Source organism: Odocoileus virginianus, chromosome 1 (genome assembly GCF_023699985.2).
Source record: "Odocoileus virginianus isolate 20LAN1187 ecotype Illinois chromosome 1, Ovbor_1.2, whole genome shotgun sequence".
Classification (NCBI taxonomy): Eukaryota; Metazoa; Chordata; class Mammalia; order Artiodactyla; family Cervidae; genus Odocoileus; species Odocoileus virginianus.
In genome coordinates this window covers 86304462-86325326 of record NC_069674.1, presented here as the reverse complement: position 1 = coordinate 86325326, position 20865 = coordinate 86304462, and the positions used below count along the sequence as shown (strand labels likewise).

Genomic DNA, 20865 nt, shown 5'->3' with positions numbered 1-20865 from the left:
ACATATTAGGGATCTAGCAATCTAGGTAGGGCATGGGAGTAGGGGAGGGAGGAAGACGGAAAAGAGAAAGAGAGAATATGAACCAAACATACATGCCTCTTGAAATAAAAATACACATCAATTCAATTCAGTCACTCAGTCGTGTCCGACTCTTTGTGACCCCATGGACTGCAGCACATCAGGCCTCCCTGTCCATCACCAACTCCCAGAGTTTACTCAAACTTATGTCCATTGAGTTGGTGATGTCATCCAATCATCTCATCCTCTGTCGTCCCCTTCTCCTCCCGCCTTCAATCTTTCCCAGCATCAGGATCTTTTCCAGTGAGTCAGTTCTTCGCATCAGGTGGCCAAAGTACTGGAGTTTCAGCTTCAACATCACCATCAATCAAAGTTTTGTGGGGGTGGTGTGGGGGGAAATCAAACCTGAATCTGATTGAGGAAAGGCACAAAGACTGAGAAAATGTTACAATATATCATGGAGATGAACTAAGCAAAATTCAGACTATGAGAAACAGTAAAGGGCAGAAGACCCAATTCCTTCAACAAATACAGGGCAAGGGGGAAAAAAGAGAAGGAGGGGAGAGGAAGGTTAAGGAGAATCTGTGGGTTAACACTGCAACATGCAAACTTATTCAACTTGATTAAAAACAAAAATACAGTGGAAAGAGAAGGAGGAAGATGAGGAGGGAAAGGACAAGAAACTGGGCAATTCTAAACATTTTTTAATGACATTAACAAGTTGCTGTTTATTTTTTGGCTGATATAATGAATGGTAACAGCTATTATGCTTTAACAAAAAGAACCCTTAATGTTTTAGAGATGCATGATGAAATATTTAAAGATGAAATCATATGATCTAGAATATGCTTCAAAATAATCCTGGAAGTAGACAGCAAGGGAAAAGTGAAAAAGGATCAACACAAAATATAAATAGCCATGAGGTGATAAATGTTTAAGCTGGGTGTGACAGAGGGAAGTTCATTAAACTCATCTTTCTACTTTTAAGGTTTGAAATTTTTCATTAAAAACATTTTTTAAAATACACAATAATCACAAAATTCACTTACATAGTAAATGCACTTGTATTTCTTAAGGAATCAATACCAGAAATAAACAGTCCATAAACATGCTAAATGTTCACAGCCCAGAGACTTAAATTGGGGTTAAAAAATTGATTAGTTGACAGTAAAGCAATATACACTTGGCTATTCAATTAAGACAAAGATTCTTTTAAATCTGGAACTACTTTAAGTAATGAGTTTTAACATCCTATCTCATGTGTGGGTTATGTATTCATTTTAAATAGGAACTACTGTCTTCTAAAATAATTGTTTCGAGAGATTACACTGATCCTTAATAACTGGATAGCTAGGGCCTTAATCATACAAAGATGAATCAAGCAGTTTCTGCCCTCAAAATGCTCACAAACTAGGAAGGTAAAATACACATGGAATGATAAACAATTGTAGTAAGTGCCATAATGAAAAGTTAACAAAGTGTTTGGGAATACAAAAAAGAGAAGTCCTCCAGAGCTTAAACAATAGTGACAAAGTCGCTTTGTCTTCCAAAAGCAGTTTTGCAGGTGAACAAGAAAAATCAATCTCTTTTCTTTACAGTTACCCACTTCTTTCCATCAAAATGGTATTACTGAAAACTAATTAGTAAAATTCCAAGTGAACAAAGATTCAAAAATGCCAGCACTACAGAAGACTGTGCCACAGGGGAAGTACTCTTTGACTCAAAAGTAGGACAGAGAATATCATTTGTTTACTGAACTTAAGCCCAATGCTCAAGGCTATTTATACTTTTATGTCTAAGTATATTTAAGATTCCATCTATAAAAGGCAACAAAGTAAGTTGTGAGGGATAAACGCAGTATTAAACAGTTTCCAAAACAACACAAAACTAAAAGACAGTCTTTTCAACGAATGGTGTTATCAAAATCAGACATCCACAAGCAAAAAAAAAATTAATCTAAGACACAGATCATATACCTTTCACAAAGGTATATGATCATATACCTAAACATGAAACATAAAACTATAAAGTTCCAGAAGATAACATAGATGACTTTGAGTATGGTGATGCCTTTTTAGATGTAACACCAGACATAATCTATGAAAAAAATTAATTGATAAGCTAGATATCATTAAAATTAAAACTGTCTGGGTCTGCAAAAGACAAACCACAGACTCGGAAAAAATATTTGCAAATGACGTATCTAATAAAGGACTTTTTATCCAAAAGTACAAATAACTCTTAAAACTCAACAGTAAGAAAATAAATTCTGGTTAAAAAATGGGCCATAGATTTTAACAGACATCTCACTAAAGAAGATATGAAAGTGAAAGTGAAAGTCGCTCAGTTGTGTTCAACTCTTTGCAACCCCATGGACTGCAGCCCACTAGGCTTCTCTGTGAAATTCTCCAGGCAAGAATACTAGAGTGGATTGCCACTTCCTTCTCCAGGGGATCTTCCCAACCCAGGGACTGAACCCAGGTCTCCTAAACTGGAGGCAGATTCTTTACCATCTGAGCCACCAGGGAAGCCCCAAAGAAAGATATACAGATGGCAAATGAGCACATGAGAAGATGCTCCACGTCGTACGTCCCAGGGAGACACAAATTAAAACCAGAAGAAGATACCACTACACACCAATCAGAATGGCTAAAATCCAGAATAACTAAATGCTAGCAAGAATGTGGAGCAACAGAAACTCACTGGCAGCAAGGCAAAATCATACAGCCACACTGGAAGATAAGTTTGGCAATTCCTTACAAAACTAAACACACTCTTTACCATACAGTCCAGCAATCATACTCCTTGGTATTTACCCAGCAGAACTGAAAACTCATGTCCACACAAAAACTTAAATCAACTTATTCATAACTGTCAAAACATGGAAGCAACCAAGACATCCTAAAGTAAGTGAATGGATATATAAACTGTGGTACACCCAGACAATGGAGTATTGTTCAGCACTAAAAAGAAGTGAGCTATCAAACCATGAAAAGACACTGAGGAACTTTAAATGCACACTACAGAGTGAAAGAAGCTGACGCAAAAAGGCTACTTACTGTATGATTTCAACCATATTCTGAAAGACAGCATTATGGAGACAATAAAAAGACGGGGGGCAGTGTAAGACCAAGTGATGAACTGCCAGAGCACAGACAATTTTTAGGACAGTGAAAATATCCTGCATGTTATTATAATGATGGATATGAATTATTATATTTTTATCCAAGCCAACAGAACACACAATACCGAGAGTTTTGAACCCCAAAGTAAATTATGGATTATCATGTCTATGTAGGTTCATCTTTGGTTTAAAAAAAAAAAAAGTACCATTTTGGTGAGAGAGGTTGATAATGAGAAGAGACTATGTGTGAGACCAGGGAGTACATGTGAAATCTCTGCACCTGCCTTTTAATTTTGTTACAAATCTAAAACTGCTCTTTTAAAAAGTCTTTAAAAAACTACATTTAAATAATCACAAGCACAAGATAGTTTTACAAAAGGAGACAATGGTTACAAGACACTACCAGTTATTAATTATAAAAAACTGGTAAACAGTCATAGCCAGCCTTATCAATGCCCAAAAGTACAAAACTCAACTGTAAAACTGCTCAAAATTCATTCAACTTTAAATAAAATATAAAGAAACCTATTTTACATTATATTAAAATCAATTATTGAGATTGATTTCACAGATTTCATAATCTCTCATCTTAATATAGGAAATAAGAGATCAACATCTCTGATACAGGAAAACCTAAGAGAACATACACAAAATATGTGTCACATATTTAAAGAAAATTGTTAGGCGATCAGAATTTTAGTTGACATAACACATTAGCACACACTTCAACCAGCTCCACCGAAACGCAACTCCTCCCAAAGAAAATCACACTGTCTTTACTCCGGATACCTGGTGTGTAAAGTCCTCTCATAATGTAATCTGGTGTGGTCAAAAGCCAGCTAAATCAAAATCAACAATCAAATCCTAACATTTTGTGGGACAGTTTTTTAAATATAATTTTTAATTATGAGATCTAACTTTTATACAAATGGGATTTATTTACAAAGGAGAGTTGCTGCTAAAAGGGAACATGTACACTCAAAACTATGAAAGTTCCACTTGCTGGAATCATTCCTTCTCCCTCCCACGGAGAACAAACAGAAAAGCTAAAGGCCAGTTCCAACATATCCCCCTAATTTTCCTACGGAATGAGGAGGAGATTTTTCTATAAAAAGCTTTTACTTTGACTCAACCAAAACAAATAAAGATAATACAGTAAGCCCTAACATATTATACTTTAAGTACATTCAGTACATCAAGTGCTCAGAACTTGAAAACCATCAAGTGACAGAAACATTAATATTCATGTGGTTTACATTCTGGTGGCAAAATACCAAAGTTGCATTTGTATGTGTGTGTGTTTAATTTTGTACTTAAATATGCATGATAAAATAACAGAAAAATATCCTCCCTAACTAAACACTCTAGTTTCAAGTCACTGACCATGGTACCTAGGATCAAAACCTCAGCAAGTAAGGAACTGAGGTGGCAAGGATTCACTACCAGAATACTTACTGAAAATGGGATAGGTCTCAGACCATTTGACTTCATGGCTCATTATTACTCAATCTTCAAAATCAAAGGATTTGATTTGATTTTCCACTAGTCAGCCAAGGCTTTCAAGTCAAGTTTCCTCTTCTACCCTAATAGGTAACAGAATCAAACATATCTCTGACGTTTCAGTAGGTCATGCAGGTTGGTCTTTGATACAAAGAATTTAAGGTTTAAGAAAGAGATCAAAAATTGACAGCACATTATTTTGTTAAATTCTGAATAAAATTTTTTAAAGTCACCTAAGAATAATAAAATAACTTTTCTCGAAAAACAGAAAAATTGGGAATCACCTCTGCAAGGCAATAATGGAATAAAGCTGTGTCGCAACAATCTCCATGAAAATGAGCCACAAAGGCTTCAGGATTGCCACGGTCCCCACATACGCTACAAGGTGTACCTGATGCGAGTCCATTGTGATTTATCAGTTTATAGTTATTTTAAAGAAAGAAGCAAAATATTTATCTGTATCTATATCACTGTCAAAAAAGGAAAAACAAAAGATAAACCAAGAGCATAATATGTTTTATAAATGGCAGTCTGTTTCTTAGTAGAAGTAAAGTTAGAATACCTATGCCCATTTCATGAAGGGATGTGAATCCACATAAATGATTTAAGCATTTCCTTTTCTCTAGTTTAGTTTGACAACAGACACTTCAAAGAGGAATAAACTAACAGCCTCAAGAAGAATCCAGCTGCATAAAGAATGAACTGAAATGAAATCATACCCCTTATGATTATACAGTGGAAGTGACAAATGTATTCAAGAGATTAGATCTGATAGAGTGCCTGAAGAACTATGTATGGAAAGAAGTTCGTAATACTGTACAGGATGTGGTGATCAAAACCATCTCCAAGGAAAAGAAATAGAAAAAGGCAAAATGGCTATCTGAGGAGGCCTTACAAATAGCTGAGAAAAAAAAGAGAAGCGAAAAGCAAAAGAGAAAAGGAAAGATATACCCATCTAAATCAAGAGTTCCCAAAAAACAGTAAGGAGAGATAAGAAAGCCTCTTTAAGTGAACAAAGCAAAGAAACAGAGGAAAAACAGAATAGGAAAGAGAGATCTCTTCAAGAAAACTGGAGATACCAAGGGAACACTTCATGCAAAGATGGGCTAAATAAAGGACAGACACATTATGGACATAACAAAAGCAGATGTTAAGAGATGGCAAGAATGCACAGAAACTATACAAAAAAGATCTTCATGACCCAAATAACCACAGTGGTGTGATCACTCACCTACAGCCAGACATGTGAGAGTGTGAAGACAAGCGGGCCTCAGGAAGCATCGCTGTGAGCAAAGTAGAGGAGGTGACAGAACTCCAGGGGAGCTACTTCAAATCCTGAAAGATGCTGCTGTGACAGTGCTGAGCTCAATATGCCAGCAAATATGGAAAACTCAGCAGTGGCCACAGGACTGGAAAAGGTCAGTTTTCATTCCAGTCCTAAAGAAAGGCAATGCCAAAGAATGCTCAAACTACCACACAATTGCACTCATCTCACACGCTAGTAAAGTAATGCTCAAAATTCTCCAAGCCAGGCTTCAACAGTACATGAACCGAGAACTTCTAGATCTTCAAGCTGGATTTGGAAAAGGTAGAGGAACCAGAGATCAAATTGCCAGCATCTACTGGATCATAGAAAAAGCAAGAGAATTCCAGGAAAGCATCTACTTCTGCTTCATTGACTATGCTAAAGTCTTTGACTGTGTGGATTACAACAAATTGGAACAATCTTCAAGAGGTGGGAGTATCAGACCACCTTACCTGCCTCCCGAGAAACCTGTATGCAGGTCAAGAAGCAACGGTTAGAACCGGACATGGAACAACAGACTGGTTCCAAATTGGGAAAGTACATCAAGGCTGTATATTGTCACCCTGCTTATTTAACTTATATGTAGAGTACACCATGTGAAATACCGGGCTGGATGAAGCACAAGCTAGAATCAAGACTGCTAGAGAAATATCAGTACCTCAGATATGCAGATGACACCACCCTTATGGCAGAAAGGGAAGAGAAACTAAGGAGCCTTTTAATGAAGGTGAAAGAGGAGAGTGAAAAAGGTGGCTTAAAATTCAACATTCAAAAAAACAAGTTCACGGGATCCAGTCCCATTACTTCATGGCAAATAGATGGGAAAACAATGAAAACAATGACAGACTTTATCTTCTTGGGTTCCAAATTCGCTGCAGACGATGACCGCAGCCATAAATTAAAAGACAATTGCTCCTTGGAAGAAAACCGATGACAAACCTAGACAGCATACTAAAAAGCAGAGACATTACTTTGCCAATAAAGGTCTGTATAGTCAAAGTTATGGCTATAACTTTGTGATGTGAGAGTTGGACAATAAAAAAGGCTGAGCATCAAAGAACCGATGCCTTAGAACTGTGGTGCTGGAGAAGACTCTTGAGGATCCCCTGGACAACAAGGAGATCAAACTAGTCAATCCGAAAGGAAATCAACCCTGAATATTCATTGGAAGGACTGATGCTGAACCTCTAATACTTCAGCCACCTGATGCAAAGAACTAACTCATTGGAAGAGATCCTGATGCTGGGAAAGATTGAAGGCAGAAGGAGACAGGGGTGAGAGAGGTCAGGTTGGTTGAATGGCATCACTCAAAGGACGTGAGTTTGAGCAAACTCCAGGAGATGGTGAAGGACAGGGAAGTCTGGTGTGCTGCAGTCCATGGGGTCACAAAGAGTTGGACACGACTGAGCAACTGAACAACAACAAAGAATGAAAGGAACAAACAGGGGCTAAAAAGAGGAAGTTTCTGAAATCTGTTAAAGTTGGAAAGAACAAAGAGAAATTGATACTGCTTTGCAAGTATTCCGGATTATCTTTTAGCAGAAGAAAACCTGCAAGTCCCAGGATTCTGTTTTCACTCTCCTACAGTCGTGCTATATATGCAATCCTTAAGTAATCTTGTTTTCTTAGCCACCACTTTTAACTACCTCAGATGTATCGTGACTTACAAAGCTATGTCTCCAATCCAGATACACCTCCTGAGTTTCTAACACTTATATGCAACAGCATGCTGAATGATTTTGCCTGAATTTCTCGTGGGTACCTCAAACTCATTGTGTCTAAAATTAAATTTATACCATACCCCAAATTTCCTATATCCCCTTATTTAAATTAAAAAGAGACACCAGAGCCTAATCAATCACTGAAAAGAGAAATCTTAACAGTTACCTTGAACTGCCCTCTTCAGAACTCTCACACTCAACTAATTAGTTATATTTTACAGTTTAAGTATCTCTCGTGGCCCTCCCTCTCCTCACCACCAAAGCTTTAGATAAGACCTTTGCTCAGGCCTGCAAGACTACAATTCCTGCTTCTCCTCTATTCCATCTTCCATCTTCCTTTCCTCTATTATATCCTCCTTTTTTTCAAAGGCCAAAATGACCTTTGAATTAAAAATACCTGGCTTTTTCATGAGTAGGACCTGTTCTCTTGCTTTTGTTCTCTAGGATGGATTCTCTCCCCTTTCCAGCAAAACCTCTTCCCTTCAAGAACCAGCTCAAACTTCTATCTATAGTGAGTCTTCCCTCAGGAGCAGCTCTCTCCCTTCCCAGCTAGACGGTTCAGTCCTTGCATTCCCTGTCTCCACTGCACTATTTAAAGTTCTATAGCAATTATTTATGTATATCTACCTTTTCTAGACCAGAAATGTCTTTCACTCATTGATCAAACATTTATTAAAGTCTAGCAGGTGCTCCCTATCGGCAGGTTCTGCAAGTAAACGATTGTTCTGGGTCTCAATAAGCTCACAATCTTGTGGAGGAAGAAAATTACATATAAAATAATACAGTAAGAAAATGACAAGCATGCATCAGCATCAGCACTAGTAAGAAGGAGCAGGTACTCCAACCCAGCCTGAAGAGGAGGGGGGGCGACAAATCAGCGGACACATCCTGAGAAAGGCGCTATGTAAGCTTAATCCCAGAGGCTCACAGGACACAGCCAAGTGAAGAAGAGGGCAACTGACGATGAGAAGACAAGAGGAGCAGCCACTGAAGCAAAAAAGAGTGTCCCATAGGGAAGCCACTGGAAGTTGTTTTTAAAAGATAGATTGTGAGAGGCATATGTAATGTTCTAGTTTAAATCATTCTATCAATTATGTGCAAAATTGGAAATAGGAAAATCTATAAAGAGCAATTTTAGTCATATTACCTAAAAGCCAGAAATATGGCAGAAGCAGGTGTGATGAACAGAAATCTGCATACTGGAGAAATATCTAGAAGATCTGATCAACAAATCAATAGACTGCATGGCGCTTGAGAAAGAGCCGTCATCACAGCTTCTTAAGCTGGCTGAACAACTAGTCACCCTAAACAACATACAAGAAAGAAGACTGGGGGGTGGTATGTTTGCTGTTTTGTTTTGTGGATGAAGTGAAGTTCAGTATGGGACATGTTCAGAGTAAAGATATATGCAGAGCTCAAGCGAAGACAGCCAGCAAGCAAATGGATATAGTACTACAAGTTATTTTCAAGGGAATATTCAGGACTGACAGAATCAGAACTTAGCACCACACAGTCATCTAAAAAAAAGAAATGAGAATGAAGCAGATTATGAAGAGAGCAGAAAGTCAAGGATGAAATACTGGTAACATCAACATTTTAAGAAGCAGAAGAGGAAAAATGAAGCTCATGAAGATGACTGAGAAGGTAAGCTCAGAAAGGTATAAAAAGAACCAGTAACGAATGGAGTCCTACAATCTTAGAAAGCTTGATCAACAGGTCTAAAGGAGAAGAGCTCAGTAGGTAAAGGGCAGTCAATGTCCAGAGGATCTGACAACTAGAAGGTAACCGAGAGTGACATCTGAAGAGCAGTAAACACAAAAAGAGACTGCAGTAGTTCCGAGGCGAGTGGGCACAGATCTGAATATATTTCAGGTTTTAGGATGGGAAGAAATGGCTACCCACTCCAGTACTCTTGCCTAGTAAATTCCAAGGACAGAGGAGCCTGGCAGGTACAGTCTGTGGGGTCACAAAAGAATTGGACACGACTGAGCACGCACGCAGGCTCTAGGGAAGGATCCAGTAAAAAGCAGAAGTGAGATAAGGGATGACGCACAGAGCAGTAGGTGAAAGAATCAAAGGTACAAAGAGAGTCTGACTTCTTTCCTTAAGAGACAGTTCAGCTTCCAAAGCACAGAATTCTTTAAGAGCAGAGAAAATACCATATTCAACTTAATGTGCCCACAGCTAGCAAAATTCCTGGAACACAATACAAAGACTCTATGTATGAATGCATGCATGAATTCAGGAGGAATCTCCCTTTCTATTAGACTAAACACTCATTCACACACACACACAAAAAATGGACCATAAAATATTAAAAACAAGCATTAAAATAAATAATCTGACCAAAGAGGGGGATCCTTAAAAGAAACATTCCCTAGAAGCATGTATCTCCACCCGTGAGAGCTACTACTTTTGAGATTTATTTACATTTAATAAACTTAAAAATACAGGAAATGTATGGGATCTAGAGATAATCCATTAATGTCTATTCAGTCTTTGCCATTCAAAATAAGATCTATTTAGCAGTTTACTAAACAAACAACTATAAATGAACTCAGTAATTCTTACATACTGTAAAAGGCATGTGCCAATCCCATCTTCTTATCCACAGCCCTGAGAATCACACTGTCCTATTCATACTTCTCTGCCTCATCTCCAACCTTGACTGTACCAGGAATATACACCTGATGCAAAGACAGCCAGTGAATACCATGGCTGTGTACCAAGGCAGACAGTGTATATACTTGGTGAGACCAGGCTCCATCAGCGAACTGAGGTACTCTTTCTCAGTAATCTGAAAAGTTAAAAATTGCTGCCTGTCGATGATGGGCACTGAACCTGGAAAAGGGGTATGTATATTCTGGGACTGGAGTAGCCATTTTAAAGGGACATACAGGCCACACAGTAAGCAAGGAAGCCAACTGAGAAAAACGGAAATGAGGCAGGTAACACTCTAAAAAGACAAGACAAGAGACCCTGTGATTCCTGAAAGAGAGAGAACTGAGATTTTAGGTCAGCATTTTAGTTCCCACAGGACCAGCTATATTCCACTGTACTACCCTGGATTCTCCGTTTTATGTGACATAACTCGGGTGGTATGTCTATTCTTTACAATGACAATCAAGTCATAACCAGAAAAATTCCTACACAAGATTAGATAAATGCCAACAGTATGAAAGTCATTTTGTTTCAAGTATAAATAGATACCACACACTGTAATACACAAGTAGCTACGCTTTCTAATCTGAGCTCTGCTCACAGATCATGTGACCCTGGGCAATCAAAATGTCTGTCAACATTTGTTTACTCACTTCTAAAAGGAACTGAATTACATACTTCTTATACTTAAATGGCTTAAAAATTAACTTGAGATGATAGTGAGGGGTGTGTGTAAGTGTATACGTAACAAATTTACAGATATACTCAAGGCAACTCCTTGGAAGTCTCTTGTGAATTTCTGTAAATGCAAGGAGAATGTAAACTTGGGAGAATAAAAAGGCTCTTTCCTAAAACCCTTAACTGGGTTATACATAATAAATTATTTTGCCATTGAGATCATCATTAAGACCACCAGAAATTAAAAAAAAAAAAACAGTACCTGAAGCAAATATAGTTATCTATGTGAAAAAATGAAACTGCCACTGAGGACAAAGCACTCATCTGATACACTGCCTCCCTTCTTGGGCTTCTTAAAAATGCCTCCCGACTATGGCTTAAACCATCTTCTGAGGGATACCTAAGGGTAGATCACCATGCTCTGAGTTACAAGAATGACCCCCATCCCACTGGGCCATAGTTACAAGGGTAAGTTTCTATAGCTGGTTTAATGGTCTATGAGACAGCCAAACAGAATAGCTCCATCAAATAATACAGGTAATCAAGAGTAAGTGATGACTGTCGTCTAGCCAATGAAATCTCTTGCGACTGTCAGCTGAGGGTGAGGAGAACAAAAGTAGCAGCGAGAGAGTAACAGAGTCAATCATGACGGCACAGCCCGGCATCGGCAGTGATGAGAGCCCAATGCTAGGGAGGGTCACACGTAACCATGTAGCTACATCTGATTTACGTGTGTGTGTGACCTTCTGGTGGTCAGATATGTGTTCAACTCCAGTCTACATCTCAATCTATTTGAAATCAGGAAAAGCAACCATTTCTGGTATACTGTAAAGTCTGGCTATCTAATAAGGCTCTTTTCTCACAAATTTCTCCAGTACCTTATAATATAAAATTCTCATCACTGAAGATAATTCCAGAATCTCTGTGCCTTATATACTTAAAAAAAAAAAAAAAAAGTCTAACATAGCTAATACTTTTCAAAAAGCTAACGACCTTTTTAGTAGGTCCCTACCTTTAAAACTAAGACATAAAAACAATGACCTTCAGATTCTTTCCTCAGTACTACGGATGTAAGTTTATATTCTATTAATATATTCTCTATTAACAGAAAAACTCAATTAGATATTTCAGAGTCAACATTAGCATCTTAACTTTTTTTTCCCGGTAAATATAACTTAGAGTCATTTTATGACAAAAATAAAATTAAAAAATGAAATTTTGAAAGAAATAGGCAGACTTTAATAATGTCAGAAGGTCATTACTTACTCCAAACTAAATTAAAATCAACCTTACTCAAAAACCTAAGGTATCTAATGACTATTTACCCTATCTTAAACCATTTACTTTGAAATTTCTACATTACCCATTTATCAATCATAATACAAAGCATTGTTTTCGTAAGCAAGTTATAGTGACAGGATGGTCCCAATGTAAAGAGACAAAAGACTGCCAAGCTCTTTGCAAAAGTAGAAGACAAGGCAATCTGACCCACACTAAAGTCAATTAAAGCCTATAAATAACCCTGAAGGTACCCAAGACTATTTTCGCTACTATTTTTTCTCTTTTATCATTTTCATTTCGTGCAATAAACAGATTTACATTTACTTAGACCTCTGGGCTTCCCTAGTGGCTCAGAGGTTAAAGCATCTGCCTCCAATGCGGGAGACCCAGGTTCGATCCCTGGGTCGGGAAGATCCCCTGGAGAAGGAAATGGTAACCCACTCCAGTGTTCTTGCCTGGAGAATCCCATGGACGGAGGAGCCTGGTAGGCTACAGTCCACGGGGTCACAAAGAGTCGGAGACGACTGAGCGACTTGACTTTCTTTCTTTCTTTCTAGAGCTCTAAAGGGCTTCCCAGGTGGCGCTGGTCGTAAAGAATCCACCTACCAACGCAGATGTAAGAGACTCGGGTTTGATCCCTGGGTCTGGAAGATCCCCTGGAGGAGGAAATGCAACCCACTCCAGTAGTCTTGCCTGGAGAATCCCATGGACAGAGGAGCCTGGCGGCCTATAGTCCATGGAGTCGCAAGAGTCAGACACAACTTAGCATGCACGCACAGATCTCTAAAACCATTCTTATGGATTCTAACAACAAATAAAGTTGAGAGAAAAGAAATGAAGGAGCACAACTTCACTTCAGTTTGAATGAAAGGAACAAAGCAAGATCATATTCAATGAACCACTAGAAAAACCATAAACCTGTTTGAAAAATCTATTTTATAAAATGTACCAAATAAAAGTTGACACCTTAAAAAAAAAATTGATCTTTGGTTCATTTTCCTTTTCAAGTCACCATGATTTTACAAAGAGAAGTAGAAGGGAAACTGGGGATATGTATTAATAAGTATGTATTAATAAAATCGTGTAGCCATTGTGTAAAATGGACAGTTACTCAAAACTTTAAACATACAACTACCATATGACTGAGAAATTATACTCCTAGGTATATATCTAGACTGAAAACTCAAATACATATACATATACGTTCACAGCCAAAAAATGGAAATACCCTAAATGTCCACTATTGAATAAAAGGATAAACAAATTGTGGTCTCTCCTTACAGAAAAGTATTTATTATTCAACCATAAGAAGGAATGAGGCAGTGGTGATAAATGCTACAACAGGGATAGGACATTATGCTAAGTGAAAGGAGCCAGGCTCAAATGGTAGATATTATGTGATTCCATTTATATGAAATACCCAGACTAGAAAAATCCGTAAGACAGAATGTAGAATGATGGCTGCCAACTGCTGGGAGAAGAAAATGGGAAGCAGCTGTAGTGGATACAATCTTCCTTTCAGGGTGATGAAAATATTTTAGAACTAGATAGAGGTGACCACACATCTTTGTGATTATACTAGATGCCAGTGAATAGTTCACTTTAAAATGGTAACTATCTTATGTCAATTTCACTTTCACCTCAACTTTTTTAAAACTTTAAGAAAAAAAAAACTGGGTCAGCTGTTAGAAGACACAATTTCTAGAACCGGGTTCTAGGCCAGCCACTTATAGCTGACCTCCTGAGCCTCAATTTCTTCATCTGTAAACAGGCTGGGAACAGATGATATTCAAGCTTCCTCTCATTAACAGTTGCTCTGTATCTGCAGCTCTGAATTTTTAAAGAATTGTATCAGATAGGAATTTATCTGGGGAAAAAAAAGCATGAAGTACTGGTTAATGTTCTCAGACAGTTTTACATGAAAGTCATTAGAAAGTTTAACAAAACTGCCTCTCACGATGACCTTAAATTAGGTGGACATAAACATTAAAAGGCAAGTCAATAAGGCAATTCTGTAGAAGTAAAACTAATGTGTTCTAAGATTGTAATTTTCTAGTAGTCATGCTATATCCAAGGACAGAAGTTAGAGAATCTAACCACAGTTATAAATAAATAAATGAAATTTGCAAATCTAGAAGAAAGACTGGATTATATAACTCTCAAGCATTTTCCCTTAACATCAATCCTTTCAGGCTTTAAGAGGTGCTGAGTATTATGTAACCGCAGTCATTGAGTCCTGGCAGTCTGTATTTCAGGTTCAGAGTTAATCTATTAATGTGCTATGCTGTGCTGAGCTTAGTTCTCAGTCGTGTCCTGCTCTTTGGGACCCCATGCACTGCAGCCTGCCAGGTTCATGGGATTGTTTCTGCAAGCAAGAATACTAGAGTGGGTTGCCATGCTAGTTCCTCCTCCAGGAGATCTTCACAACCCAGGGATCAAACCCAGATCTCCCGCATTGCAGGCAGATTCTTTACCTTCTGAGCCACCAGGGAAGCCTTAATCTATTAATATATACAGCTAAAAATAAGGTAAACCATAAATACTAAAGAGCCTAACTATTGTTCTCACAACTCTTGTAAGTTGGCAGACAAAAGCCGCATAAGCAAGCCAAAATTTTCCTCAGGAAGCAGCTTTGGCTATATGCTAACATAACAAATGTTGACCTGACTTATGGGAATCTCCCACCATACAGTATAGCAGAAATAATTTTGGTCTAGAAAATTTAAGCCAAACGATGTCAGCTGCCACAGCCAAAGAAATATCTTAATAACACTCCTATGAATTGTCTCAATCTGTACTGGCAAACTAAACCATGAGATGTGCCCACAAATGACTGAGACAACTGACTAGTTGTACAGCTTTTTTTAAAAAATACCAATTGAGCTTTAGAAAAATGGGTACCATTCATACCCACCTAAACATAGGTAAATCAAAGAATGCAAACCAAAAAAGAGAAAAGTAAAACAAGCATCATTTACCAATAATTGCTCTTCAGTCATCTTGCTAAGCATATCTGAAAATCATGAATACAAAAGATACATATAAAAAAAGACGCATGTCACAACCGGCTGTTAAAAGCATCCTTTCGATGTAACCTAAACCCCTATGACCCATCACAGGTATCGTATGCTTGGTGTCACAACATCAAAAAGTTAATTTTCCCTTCATAATTCAAATGTGAAATAAGATCACTGAATACAAAATCAATCAATTTTAAAAAGTATAACAGCTTTTAATCATGGACATATGTTCTGCTTAGTAAGGGCACATGGGTTTTAATTACTAGCTGACATAATATACTGTATTTATGCAAAAGTACACTTTCTACTTAGCATACAATTTTCTTATTTATATATCCAGCTACTACCAAATTGAACACTTTACTACTTTATTGTGACCAAAAATACATTAAAATTTTTGATGCTTTTGAATGAACTCGTCTTTCAAAAGTAATTCCATAGTTCATTTGTATAACTAAAGTAGCTCTTGAAGTCTACTAGTATAATACTTTAAAAAGTTTTAATTTAAAAGAAAAATAAATTTGCTACACTCCGTTGACATCTCTCAAGTTCAACAATGCAAAAAGGTCAAGTTATGTATCAAATTAAACAAATGAATTGCAGTAATTTATTCTGACAAATTTGAATCAGTGAAACAATTATAAATTTCTAGTTCCATATACAGTTTATACTTTAGTTAATCCAGACTGAATGGTTTCTTTATGAAACTCATCTCAATCCTCTATGCATAAAATTCCAATGGACAAATAAAGTTTCCTTAGGTAATATACAAAGTCCCTTTTCATGGTTTCTAAGTCTACACCATTTCCTCACCACTGAAAAAAGTCTGGAGTTGTGCAATTAAAACTGTTCCTGAGAAGCATCAAGTGTAAAACTAAAGCAAAAGCAAAGGCTCTGCCATCATCAGGTGCAGCAGGGGGTCCGCTCGCACAGGCCAGCACGCGGGCGTGAGAAGAGCTGTGCTGGGCAGAGCTGACCAGACCCCGACACCCCAGAGCTGCCTCCTGCTCCTGTGGTAACCACAAAGACCAGGCCTCTCAACACTCCCCTCGGAGCGTGTGGGACAGCACTGTGAAATGCTGGGCTTCTCCGTGGATCTTACACAACCAATCCACATCCCTTAACAGAGGAAAGAATACAGAGCTGGGACTTTCTATGAAGTTCAGCCCATCCAGGTCTTAAACTGACTCCTGAGAGCCATTCACTCAATTCCCAACTCTCATCGACCATGGGACCACTGAATATATTTTCCAGACCAATCCTGAACCCATGATGCCCTGTTGACGTTGCCCTGTCATTACCAAAAGATAAATTTATTAGTTGTCAGTCCTCTCCTGTACTCTACCCACTGAACTGTTCTTGTTACTTCCTCCTTTATCCAACTTCCCATTGCTTCCCTTCCTCCCAAAATCTCCCTCTGGGTTTATTCTGCTCTATGATAAAAATAAATGCATCTATATCATCAACAATTTCACTGTTTGCTTTACGTAAAAGCTGCTTCCCCTGCAGCACTCGCAAAGGTTGCTTATTCTTTCATTTATCAAGTACCCCAACTTCACAATGAAGGGTCACAGTCCTAACCATAACTCTCAGCCAGTCTCCGGTAAAAGGAATAAAAAAAACAAACAAACCTATCATAGTGCAATTGCTGCACATCAGAATTACCTAGAAGCTTTTTAAAGTCCCACTGCCCAGATTATACCCCCATACAAATTAAATCAGAACAGCTGAGGCTGGGAACTGGCCATTGGATGATCTAATGTGCAGCAAAGTTAGGATAAGTAACATTGGCAGTTTGCAAAGTTCCCCAGGTGATTTTGCAATATGCAGTCACAGGTACAAACCACTGATCCCCAAGGCATTCCTAATCATTCACTCAAAACTCTTGACACGTAGCACATGACAAGCTTCTCTATCCTAAGTACTATATAACCTTGAATTATTTCAACATATATCCATTCAACACTCTTTGTTTTGCTTTGTTTTTTTGAACACGCTGCACAGCTTGTGGGGTATCAGTTCCCCAACCAGGGATTGAACCCGGGCCACAGCAGTTAAAGTGCTAAACTCTAACCACCAGACCACCAGGGAACTCCCAACTCTACTGTTAACATCATAAGCGTTTCACCTCCACCAACTTTCATTGCAAGTCCACTTTTCCCACTGTAAGATCACACATCAAACTTCATCAGTCTGTCTTCTCTGAATGGGAAATGTGACTATCTTACCCTCTGTTCACAATCTTCCAGTTCTACACTATTTAAACCTGTTAAATCTACTTTTCATTATTATTCAGAATTGCAGATGCCTAATTCTTCTACTTTATCCTTACTTAGCCTACTTCTCCATTCATTTGCCTATCCAGATCAGACTCCACAGTTCACCATTTCAACCACTCTCTAGCCACTATTTCCATTTATCACATTAAGTTGGAATTGTCTGCTTATTTTCCTGTTTATACCATATGCTCTAAGTCTCATGAGGACATAAACTGTGTATGTTTTGTTCACTGATGTATTCTTGGTGCCAAGAATAACATCTGGCACATCCAGTCTACCCTGAATAAGTATATCCAGAATACACAGATCTTCTCACTAATCATCTAAATCAGTGTTATAACACATCAGTATTTTTTTCCTAGTGATAATCTTCACCAGACTACCTTCTTATCATTAACTGGCAGCTTAACACTTAGCTGTAACTTGCCCTTGTTTTCTGTGTCAAATCAATTCAGTGAGCAGCTCTCTACAGGGAGAGGGAAGAGAAGACAGGAGTACAAAGCGCAACAACAAACAAATTCTACCGGAAAAAGTAGACAGACAAACACTTCAGAAGCTTATAAAAGCAGGAAAAGATAATTTCCATTGCCACCTTTAAGAGTAAATTTTTAATTTAATGAAAATATTCTCTCATGTGTATTAAACATAGGGAAAGGTATGGAAGTAAGTACCCAGACTGTTTTTAAAACAGAGAAAGCAAATAATACTTTCACTTTTTACTAAACAGTCTTCTAAACTCGTTTACTTTCCAAGTTGCATGAACTTTTTTAATAGAAGTTGCTCAGTCGCATCCGACTCTTTGCGACCCCATGGACTGCAGTCCACCAGGCTCTCCGTCCATGGGATTTTCCAGGCAAGAGTACTGGAGTGGGTTGCCATTGCCTTCTCCAGGGGAATCTTCCCGACCCAGGGATTGAACTCGAGTCTTCCGAATTGTAGGCAGACACTTTAACCGTCTGAACCACCAGGGAAGCCCCTAAATATATATATTGCAAATAATACTTTATTATTTTTAAACTACACATATCACTCTTCCTACAAAAGGCACACCATATCCTTAACTCACTATATTTACAGTCAATCAACAAGTCAATATTTAATATTTCAATATTTAAGTGACAACACTATTATGGGTGTTTGTTTCTATCAAGCAATGATCATGATCGTAAAACTTGTATTCCACCACGTGAAAAACATGAAACTAACACCTTGCTGAAGAAAGCAGGGCGAAACAGTTAGTCAAACTATGGTGATAATAAGGGAATAGCTCAATACATAACCTTTAAAATGAATTTGCTATGGAAAAAATCTTAAAAAATGGATACTTAATGACCTAGATAACCACAACGGTATGATCACTCACCTAGAGCCAGACATCCTGGACTGCTAAGTCAAGTGGGCCTTAGGAAGCATTACTATAAACAAAGATAGTGGAGATGATGAAATTCCAGCTGAGCTATTTAAAATCCTAAAAGATGATGCTGTAAGTGTGCTTCCCTCAATATGCCAGCATATTTGAAAAACTCAGCAGTGGCCACAGAACTGGAAAAGGTCAGTTTTCATTCAAATCTCAAAGAAAGGCAATGCCAAAGAATGCTCCAACTACCGCACAACTGCATTCATCTCATACGCTAGCAAAGTAATGATCAAAATTCTCCAAGCTAGGCTTCAATAGTACATGAAAAGAGAACTTCCAGATGTTCAAGATGGATTTAGAAAAGCAGAAGAACCAGAAATCAATTGGCCAACATCCGCTGGATCACAGAAAAAGCAAGAGAGTTCCAGAAAAACATCTACTTCTGCTTTACTGACTATGCTAAAGCCTTTGACTGTGAGGATCACAACAAGCTTTGGAAAATTCTTCAAGAGATGAGGACAGCAGATCACCTGACCTGCCTCCTGAGAAGTCTGGACGCAGGTCAAGAAGCAACAGTTAGAACTGGACATGGAACAACAGGCTGGTTCAAAACTGGGAAAGGAGTACATCAAGGCATTTAACTCATATGTAGAGTACATCATGTGAAATGCCAGGCTGGATGAATCACAGGCTGGAATCAAGATTGCTGGGAGAAATGTCAATAATCTCAGATACACAGATAACACCACTCTTATGGCAGAAAGCAAAGAGGAATTAAAAGAGTCTCTTGATGAAAATGAAAGAGGAGAGAGGAAAAAGTTGGCTTAAAACTCAACATTCAGAAAACTAAGATCATGGCATCTGGTCCCATCACTTCATGGCAAATAAATGGGGAAACAGTGGAAACAGGAATAAACTTTATTTTCTTGGGCTCCAAAGTCATTGCAGATGGTAACTGCAGCCATGAAATTAAAAGACGCTTACTCCTTGGAAGGAAAGTTATGACCTTCCTTTAATATGCTAGACAGCATATTAAAAAAACAGATATATTATTTTGCCAACAAAGGTCCATCTAGTCAAGGCTATGGTTTTTCCAGTAGTCATGAATGGATGTGAAAGTTGGACTATAAAGAAAGTTGAGTGCCGAAGAATTGATGCTTTTGAACTATGGTGTTGGAGAAGACTCTTGAGAGTCCCTTGGACTGCAAGGAGATCAAACCAGTCAATCCTAAAGGAAATCAATCCTGAATATTCATTGGAAGGACTGATGCTGAAGCTGAAACTCCAATACTTTGGCCACCGGATGGGAAGATCCAACTCACTGGAAAAGACCCTGATACTGGGAAAGACAGAAGACAGGAGAAGAAGGGGATGACAGAGGATGGGATGGTGGGATGGCATCACTGACTCAATGGACATGAATCTGAGCAAGCTCTGGAAGATACAGAAGGACAGGGAAGGCTAGCGTGCCGTAGTCCATGGGGTCACAGAGTCAGACACGACTGAGTGACTGAACTAAATTAATTTGTATATTGTCAAGGTTTACTTAAGTAGTAAATAAAAATTTTTAAACATTAATAAGTATAATAGTAACAAGGTGGAGGTGATTAGGGCAGACACATTGCTGCAAGCAACTGTGAAGAGGCAGCTGGACCACAGTTAGAAACGATCCTCAAGACAATCATGACTGAGCTGTGACTCCTGGACATGGAGCACTGCTCAAAGAATAAGCCAGCCTAGTTAGGGATCTGCACAGTCAAGACCCAGAGACTCAGAACATGCTTGTTGTTGTTTAGTCACTAAGTCATATTAAACTGTTTCGCGACCACATGGACTGTAGCCCACAAGGCTCCTCTGTCCATGGGATTCTCCAGGCAAGGATACTTGAGTGGGTTGCCATTTCCTTCTCCAGAGATCTTC

The 20865-nt window shown here is 38.3% G+C and overlaps 1 protein-coding gene and 1 non-coding gene across 5 annotated transcripts in view; one reads left to right on the top strand and one right to left on the bottom strand.

The window, feature by feature from the left end:
- SNX13 (sorting nexin 13) overlaps positions 1–20865 on the bottom strand; it is a 139765-nt gene that overhangs the window by 106204 nt on the left and 12696 nt on the right. For 2 of the 4 annotated variants that reach the window (XM_020901464.2, XM_020901466.2), the window contains exon 1: positions 4598–4618. The exons of 1 other annotated variant lie outside the window; for it this stretch is intronic. Coding sequence is in view for 1 of the 3 variants with exons in the window: in XM_070470537.1 (XP_070326638.1) it covers positions 4598–4633 (36 nt within the window). In the remaining 2 variants the exon portion in view is untranslated. Of the gene's footprint in view, positions 1–4597; positions 4673–20865 lie in introns of those variants that run through there. One more of the 4 variants, XM_070470537.1, reaches the window with a different exon arrangement.
- Positions 12629–12700, top strand: TRNAW-CCA (transfer RNA tryptophan (anticodon CCA)). Its single transcript has one exon. It is a non-coding gene; the product is annotated as a tRNA-Trp (tRNA).